This window comes from Globicephala melas, chromosome 16, assembly GCF_963455315.2.
Source record: "Globicephala melas chromosome 16, mGloMel1.2, whole genome shotgun sequence".
Lineage (NCBI taxonomy): Eukaryota > Metazoa > Chordata > Mammalia > Artiodactyla > Delphinidae > Globicephala > Globicephala melas.
The window spans coordinates 13355403-13364703 of NC_083329.1; the positions used below are offsets into that span (position 1 = coordinate 13355403).

The window sequence follows — 9301 nt, forward strand, 5'->3', positions numbered from 1 at the left end:
TCCTTTTACGGAGGGAAGGATTTTGACCTGTTCCTTGAGGTGATAGACCACATTATTGACCCACCTTTCCGGGTAGCATAATAATTATTATAACATTATTTTGAATCCTGGGACTTGCTCCTCCTTAATAGATTTTTTTGTTTTAATCGCGTTGAAAGTGACAAAGGGAAGCAGGAAATTATCAGGAGGAAACATAAGTTCTGGGTTTTATCTGCTGTCACATTTTTTGACCGGACCGCCAGGAAAACGAAGCCACAAACACGGCTACTAGCCTAGACGAGGCAGTCTTGGGGAATGTATTTTTGCAAAACGTCTTCTCGAATTTTCCCGAACCGCGCTCGGGTAAGCGGGACGCCCTGGGAAGGGGTACCCGGGGAGTGGGGGGAGGCGCCCGGTCCGTACGTACCCACGACGGTGAGCAGCATGTTGTCCAGCAGTAGCGCGAGGAACACGATGAACAGGATGAGTTTCCGCGAGTGACGGCTCTCCTGCAGCCAGCGGAGCAGTGCCAGCTCACTCAAGGCCATGGCTCCGGGGCTCGGCTGCGGGCGCGGCGCACGGTCGGTCAGGGGCTCTGCCGTGCTGGGGGCTCCCCCAACCCCAGGCCCCAGACTTCGCCCGGCCCGGCCGCCAAAGGGGCGCTCGGGGAGCGGCGCGCACCGGGCGGCGCCGGATGGTCCCGGGCGTCCCACCCTAGGCTTACCTTCGGCGAGCGCGTTCTCACCGGCACCTGCGCTCCTTGTTAATAACGCCCGCGAGCGCCGTCTGGGCCGGATCCTGGGCGCCGCCCGGCTCTCCGCCGCCCCCGCGGGTCCCACTTAACCCCCTGCGTGCTCGGAAAGTGCCGCGGGACGCCTGCGCACCGTGCGTCCTGCGCCCCGGGTTTCCCGGGACGCCCTGGAGCCCCGCGCGCGGCGCCTCGGGGGGCTTCCCCTACCCTCGGCCGGGCCCCGCTCTCCCCCGCGCCCCGGGGGGCGACCTGTCCCCAGCGCCGAGCCCCGCGGGCAGGGAGCGGGGTCGGCGTTACCTCAGGTGGTCTGCGGCTGCCTGCACCGAACGCCGTGGGCTCCGTCCGTCCGGGCGGCTCCGGGTCTCAGTCTCCGCCCCAGCGCCCGGCGGCCGCCGCTCAGTTTACCGGCTCTGGCTCTGACGTCAGGGCCGGCGGGGGCGGGGGGCTGGGGCGCCCCGGCCTCCGCCCTCCCGCGCCGTCACTGCGTTGGAGTAGCCGCTGCCTTCCTTTCCCCGCCAGGTGCCCGACCTGGTTCTGAGCCCGGATCCTAAGGTCGCCCCGTCCTGAGCAGACCCGAGCCCCTGTTCCTGCACTTGGCCGTGAGCCCTGGGAACCCGGGTCCGGGTGAAGTGGATGGGTCGCAGAGGGAGGACGTCAAAAGCCCCAGGCCGAGAGGTCAAGGATCCCAGGGTGAAGGGTCAGGGGCCAAGATAAGGAGTCAGGAATTAGTGGTTTCACCTGGCCCAATTAGGCGCTAAAGCTCTCTTTGAGCCTCCCTGTTCCTGAAATTGGCCGTGAGAACATGAAGGCTAGTGAGTGTGCCAGGGAAAGAGGTCTTAGGGTGTTGGGAGCCGGGGACCGATCTCTTTCCTGGAGAAGCCACCCTGCACCCCACCACCCCTCCCCTCTCCCACCTCGGTATCATGATGCAGGGTGCCACTTGGAGTCTTTGACCATCGGGTCCTCAGGTACCCTCCAGATGGTGATGTGGAAACGGGGAAAGGGGACATCTCTCAGTGTCACCCCACAGTGAGAGTGGGGTTCTGAGGGCCCCAGGCCCTGAATCCAGTTCTCATAAAATAGGACCATGTCACCCTGAGCAGGGGACACTAGAGAATAGGTGAGTGCCTGGCGCCTTAGTAAAAGGGCTTCTGGGGCAGCTGCCCCAGGCCCTGTGTGCTGTAGTCCTCTCCCCTCGGCGTTTTCCCCAGGGATTCTGGTTAAAAAGATGGTTGAAACAGGCAAAGTGCCTGTGTGTGGCTGACCTGGAGCTGTCATCCTCACTACCAAGGAGTAGCAGCCCGCCTTTGATTTCCAAGTCCCTCCATTTTATAAACAGAAGAGAAACAAACAGACATGCCCCAAACAGAGCTGGAGCTTTGAAGACCCTTCTGGGGGCGGGAGAAGCAGGAGCTGTTTTCGCGGAAAGCCACTTGAAATAAACGTTGTCTGCTGCAGCCTCAGCCGTAGAGTCTGGCCTTGTTTTCTTAATGTTTCCTTGTCAGCTGGAGACTGCTTAGAGCAGCAGGGTGATGTGTAGGGCTCCCCACTCTCTGCACCTCCTTACTTCCTTCCCAAAACCCCCCTGTGCTGCCCCCGATGTGAGAAAAATGGTTGGATACGTAAGTAGGTCAGGAACATGCGGACTCTGGGATGTCCCAGGATATGTGCAACTTAAATATTAAACAGGGAGGAGAGAAGGAAAACCACTTAGGAGGAGAGAACAGATGGCAGGGAGCTGTTTCAGCTGGCTGTGAAGGATATCACGTTCATGGGGTGCCCCAAAGTGCCTGGAGTTTCAGAACAAAGACACAGGTCCTGCCCCTGTGCCCCCTGGGCAGGCAGGCATCACGGTTAAGGGCTCTTGTCAGGATGCCTGGGTCCCAGTCCACTCCGTCCTTGATTGGTGACCTCGGGCACATCATGTATCCTCTCTGTGCCTTAGTTTCCCCATCTCTGCAGTGGGGATGCCAACTGGACATACTGCAGAGTTGTTGTGAGGATTAAGTGGGGATCCACAGTCATCCCTTAACACAGTCCCTGGCACCAAGTGAGAGTCAGTGTCCACCATTCATCCATCCAACAAATATCTGTTGAGCTTTTAGTGCATGCTAGGCACCGTGGTTGATACTGGAGAGACATTAACGGCCCAAAGAGACAAAATCCCCATCCTTGGGGTGCTTACACATTCTGGTAGCAACACCACAACAGTGAACACAGGAAGCCACACCAACTCCAGCCCAGGCAGCTGGAGGAATATGGCCCTAGGGAAAATGCCAGCCCCTGTATTCCCTCCGCCTGATCTCTGCCACCACCCCTAGAGCACCATGGCCTATAACAGTGTCTTCAAACTTCTTGTTGACACCCCCAAAGAGTTTTTAAAAAGATAGGTATGCCTCACACATTTCTCAGTTGACATCTAAAATATTCTTTTATCATAAATTTTAATAGTTTAGGGGTATATTATGTAAATTCACCTTTATATATAAAACCATTATAACTCTTTTAAATGTACCCAATGAATTATAAAACTACCGTATTATATTTTAAAATACTAACAAGTTTCTCTTTAACACTCAAAAATTTACATTGTTTCCTTTATGCCTTCAAAGTATATTTTCTTTCTGCTTTCAACAGAATTTTATCCAACTGTAATGTTTTTATTATTTAAATCCAGTATTCACCACCTTATCTATTATATGAACTGCAATAAATATATGAATATGCATTAGCTTTTTAAAATTTTCTTATGGCCATAAGGTTCTAAGTTCTAAGGTTCTCTCTAAAATTGTGTTATTATAACAATTATTAGTAGTATATAAATGATAACGCCTCAGACATATAATATGAATTTTGATAAATATTAAACACAAAAAGGAACACTATATTAGAAGTGCATTACCTGATGAGATGGGTGGAGAGAGGATTTTTGGAGCCTTAGAAGAAGAGAAAGTATATTGTTTTTATGCCTCAGAACAATGTAACCCAGTAAAATGGTAAGAGTCAGGTTGGGTGGGAGGTAAGCCTTTCCTCGTCAACTGAGAGACAGGAGATTGTTGAAGGGGGAGGTGATAAAAGAGAATCCTCGTGTCTCTACCGGGGTCCATCTTAGCCAGATCAATTTTTAAATACAGGACATATGGAAATTGAGGGTCTCCTATGGCTTGGAAAGTCTTCATACATACCCAGTGTCCTGAAGGAGCCAACCTGGGAGGCCCTGCCTGATCTGGGACTTTGGGACTCTGTAGCCTCTTATTCAACTCAGCCCCTGCCTTTCCCCTCCAGCCACACTGGTTCCTCAGGACCTTTGCACATTCTCTGCCTAGGAATTTCTTCCTCTTCTTCTTCTAGTTATCACCTTCTCATTCTTCATTACCAGCCCTAGTACCACTTCTTAGGAGGAGCCACACTTTCATGGACATCCCCCAAGTATCAGACAGGTCCCCTTCTCTTATAAATCTGCATGGAACTGTTACTTCCTCCGGAATATGTCTGTCCATGAGGAACAATACTCACATAAGTGTGATCGGTTATCTCTGTCTCCCTAGGTTATCAGGACTGGGGATACTCTTCTTGGTCATCACTGAGGTTCCAGAACACAGCTGATGCTCATTAAATACCTGCAAAAAGGATGTGCTCTGGGTAAGTTGGGTTCCCTTCTGAGGCGGAGCCATGGGGACCAGAGAGAGAAGCACCGTTGCTGGAAGGCAACGGTTACACCTCCCCCCACCAGAGGCCACTCCTCTGGGACCAGGCTTTGAGGAAGTCCCCTAGTGAATACAACATTTATTTGCTCTTCCTGGGCACTCAGACTGGTGAGCTCAACCACCTTTTTCAAACACTAGGGACTGGGAAGGTACAAAGGTACCACCAGGGTTGACTTTTTTTCACTAAATTTCAATATTTAGGAAAGGTAAGGCATGGAGCTTTCTGGAACATAGCAGTTATTTGAAATAGGCATTATTTGAGATAAACTAACATGAGTTTAAGCTATGAATGGCAACCTGATTGGGTCAGTTTTACAATTCTGTGAACTGGGGCATGTTACTTAACTTTTATGTGCCTCCGTTTCTCATCTGTCACTCAAGCATGATAAGAGGGGCCCCTGACAGAGTTGTTTTGGGGATCAAGGGAGATGATCCTTGCATAGTGCCTGGCACATAGCAGAGGCTCACACTTTAAGTGTTCCCTGGCCTCGGAAAGTGAAAGTGAAAGTGCTGATACGTGGGAGGTGTAGCTGGTCTGTGGGGAAAATCCTCAGGTGCTCCCCCAACCAGAGAACTTGGAAATAATGAAAACAAATTTATGACCTGGACATTATGCTGTGAAACGCAAACAAAGGATCAGAGCAGAAATGGACAATAGAATCCTGATGAGACACAATGGTTCATGGGCAGCAACACCTGATACACTGGTTAACACATGGGTAGAGAAAGGAGGTGGAGTACCCAGTGGAGAGCCAGGCACAGGGTAGAGCAGGCTGTTCGTAGACAGAGGAAGCCCCAATGGCTCCCAAGCTCATGAAGAGACACTCAGACCCACTAGTGATCAGAGAAATGCCAATTAAAATGAGAGGGAGATGCGGCTACACCCATTGGACTGGCAACAACTAGGAAGCTGGGTAAATGCCGTATGTTGGTGAAGATGTAAGGAAATGGGGACGCTTTCCTTGGGGGTGGAGTGGGGACTGGTGCAGCCTTTCTGGAGAGCAATCAGGAGTGCTTGGTGGAATTAAGTCAGCATGCACCCTCTGATCCAGTCTACGACTCGGGGAAATCCCTAAAGGGGAAGAACTAGGGTAGGCATCGCAGTGTTTTTGGTGGCAGTGGGAAGTTAGAGGCAACCTCAGTTGGGAATAAATAATTGAAATGTGGAGGATGCTCATGGTGGAGCGCCATGTAGATGGGATTTCCCCGGGTGACTGTGCACAGGTTTTACTAAGTCTTGAGTATGAAGGAAGGAGGAGGAGAGCAAGTTCTTTAACAAGATTGCTTGTTAGTTCAGTAAAAGCTCGCAGAGCACCACTTATTTTGGAGGTTTCATTCCTATTCAAGGGGCCGTATTAAGCCCCTCGGAGTGGGTGCCTTCGTAGAGAAGGGGCCGAGGAGTGAGCATCTGGGATGAAGTGGGAAAGTGAAAATAAACCAAGAAATGGACCTTGCAAGGACCAATGATGATAGTACACGCAGAGCTGAGACAGATGATCAACTCAACTCCCTGTGCACGTGGTTCCCCCCTAAGGGGGCTGTGGCCTGTGGATGCCTAGAGAAGTCAAAGCCTTTCAGTACAGAGTTGGCTGTTCTGAGCGCATAGGCTGTACGTGGGTTTTATCTCCTGGGGCAGGCAGGGCTGTGCTCTGTCTCAAGCCAGACTGACAGGAAATGAGAGCAGATGGAAACCAAGGTCCAGGAAAGAACGGAAAACATCAGAAAAAGTAAGCTCTCTGGCTAAATGCAAAAGACACAGGTGGTTTTCTGTTTTATTTTGTTTTGTTTTTTGCCTTTTCCCTCTTATTTTCTTTATAAGCTTTTAACTGTTTAAGATTATAACAATTGAGAGATTTATGGCATGGGTAGGTATATTATTTATAACAACTATAACTTAAAGGACAAGGTTGGTTGTGGGGCTATAAAGCAGCCAGATTCCTGTATTTTATGTGACGTGGTATATTATTAACTGTAAATGGACTGTAAAATGTCAAAGTTGTGTATTGTAATCTCTAGGGCAACCACTGTATAAGTAATACAAAGAAGAATAAATAGCTAACAGGAAAATTAAAATTAAATGGAATTCTGTAAAGTATTCAAATACTTGTAAAAGGCAGGAAAGGAGGAACAGATGAGCCAAAAAAAAAAATCCCAGAGGAATCAAGCAGAAAACAAAAAATAAAATGATAGATTGAAATCCGACTATATTAACAATTACATTGTGTTCAGGGACACACGATTAAAGGACAGAAATTGTCAGAATGGATTTTTTAAAATATAGTCCCACCTTTATGCTGTCTATAGGAGACTCTTTAAATGTAAAGACACAGGTAGGTTGAAAGTAAATAGATGAAAAAAATACACCATGCAAACTGTAAGCATAAGAGGGCTGAAGTGACTACATTAATATCAGATAAAATAGATTTCAAAACAAAACTTTAAGTGGTGACAAGAAGGAGATATCATAATGATAAGTGATTAATTCAATAGAAGACCTGAGAATCATAATATGTATACACCCAACAGTAGAGCTTCAAAATGTATGAAACAAAACCAGACAGAATTAAAGAGAGAAAAAGACAATTTCACAATCCAAATTGGGGAATCTAACACCTAGACCAAAAAATCAGCAACGCAGATGATCAGAATCATGCCATTAACCACCTTGGTTTAATTGATATTCATTTAGCCTGAGCAAATAGCAGACTTCACATTCTTTTAAAGTGTTCATGGAAGGTCTCTGCCAGGAGCTATCTCATTCAGAGGGTTTTTTTTTTTTTCTCTTTGAAGCCAGCTCTACTGTTGTTGAACACACATACAAAGAGTGAGGACACAGTTTGTTTTAAATGCATTTTATTTTTACTCTTTTCTGAGTTCTTCTGCATACTGCAAAAGCACATTTTCTGTAGGAAATTGATCCAAATCTACTGTTCTGGTTTTAAGACAGAATGGCAAAGCAAATGTCAATTTACTTGAAGGAGGCCTTGCTGATGGCCAATGAAATTAAGTCATAGATGCTCTAACTTAATAATTCAATCACTGAATTAACTGGCTTCATGCAGCATTATCTGTAAAATGTGGGTCTCCAGGTTTGGCCACTTTGATAGAATCACTAACCTGTCTGAGGACATTTGCTGTAATTAGAGGCTGCAGAGGAGCCAGCCAGCTGTGAAGGGTAGTGTTTCATCAGCTTTATGCCTTGATTCTCCACTCTCACCTGGACTCTTCAGTCATCCCCAGTGGCTACTCCGATGGCCACCCAGCCCTCCCACAGTCCACCCTCCTCACCAGCTCAAGGGAGTTTCAAAACACCAGGGTGGTCACGCTACTTATTCCCTGTCTAAACCTTCAGCGGCCTTGCACTTGGGATAATGTCAAATGTCTTCAATGTGGCCCAACGGGAAGTGCCTGGTCCAGCCTCGACCACTCCTCCATCTTCATTTGCCACATTGCTCTTGACTCTGATCTGAAATTGGATTCCCTTATAATTATCTGGGCTCTCACATGGCTTCAGATATCTTTGTGTGTCACGAGGGTCCCAGCATTGCAGCCTGAGGAGCCCTGGCCCGGAGGCCCTTCCCAGCCTGGGTCATGCAGCCTCCACACATCTTATGCCACTTGGCCCCTGCCTTCCCCCTCCAGCCACAGAGGGCTCCTTTCAGTAGGGTTCCCTGCCTCAGGGCCTTTGCACTCTCCATTCCTTCTGCCTGCGAAGCTCTTCCTCTCCCTCTTTGTCTGATTATCTTTCTCATTCCTAGTCTCCCATCTGTTAATACATCCCGTACTCCTTCTCACCCCAGGGCCTTTGCTCAGGCCATTGATGCCGCCTAGAATGTCCTTCCCTCTTACCCCTTTTAACTAGTTAGCTCCCCCTTAGCCTGTATGTCTCAGGTCAAGACACAGGTAGGTTGAAAGTAAATGGATGGAGAGGTATTTCTTCTCAGGGAAGTCATCCCTGACCCCTATGCATTTTTCCCCTGTACTATCTTGATAGGTCCCTAAACCTTTCATTCCTGGTACTTTTCATTATAATCACAATTTTACTGATGAGACTGTCATTAATGTCTGACTTCTACATCCCTCCGCCACGCAAGCTGAGGCCAGGGCAGGACCTCTGGCGTCTTGCTCCCCACGTCATCCCCGCAGAGCCTCACACTGCCTGGCACAAAGTATCAATAAATGCAGCTGTTGAGTCAGGTTTCCCTGATCATTTAAGCAGTGAGCGCCCTCTGGGGGTAACTCGAGGAATTGACCTCTATTCTCACAGGCTGTATAGAGACAGCAAAGTGCTATGCCCAGCCCAGCTCACGTGCCTTTGCAAAAGTGACGTCCTTCACCTGCACTGTTCACCCCCTTTCTCCTACCTACCCAAGCCCCTGCCTCCTCCTACCTGGTTGGGTTTGAAAAACCTTTTTCCCACTATCCCACCAACTCACCAAAAGACCCACTCAATTTCTGATCCCATAAGGAATTGACATCTCTGCTTGTTTAACAAGCCTCAAATAATTGAGTCATTTCATGCCCCCTCCCTCCCCAGCAGTTACCTGCAGCCGTCCCGCGCCCACCCCCAGCCCCCCAGCCTCTGTTCCTTCCTGACTCTGAGTCTTTGCTTAGGCAGATCCATCCACATAGAATGCCCTTGGGAAGGGGAGCCCAGCCAGAAGCCAAACGCCCAGATGTCATCACATGGTCACGTTTTCACCATCAAAGTTGAAGGCTCACGGCCGTGGGACAGGCGTCCTCTAACTCTGTAGAACGGCTCCTCTTTCCTTTTAAGACCCCCCCAACCCCAGTCACCACCTCCTGCACAAGCAGCCTCTCACCCGCTCCCTGGCACCAGGTACTGCCTCCAATCCATCGGTGA

The 9301-nt window shown here is 49.1% G+C and overlaps 1 protein-coding gene across 1 annotated transcript in view; it reads right to left on the reverse strand.

Annotated features, from left to right (window-relative positions):
• The window catches only part of SLC18A2 (solute carrier family 18 member A2), a 35539-nt gene extending 35004 nt beyond the window's left edge, over positions 1–535 (reverse strand). The window contains exon 1 of the mRNA XM_030839358.2: positions 407–535. Within this exon, the coding sequence (XP_030695218.1) occupies positions 407–527 (121 nt within the window). The 5' untranslated portion in view covers positions 528–535. The remainder of the gene's footprint in view (positions 1–406) is intronic.
• Positions 536–9301: the final 8766 nt, after the last annotated feature.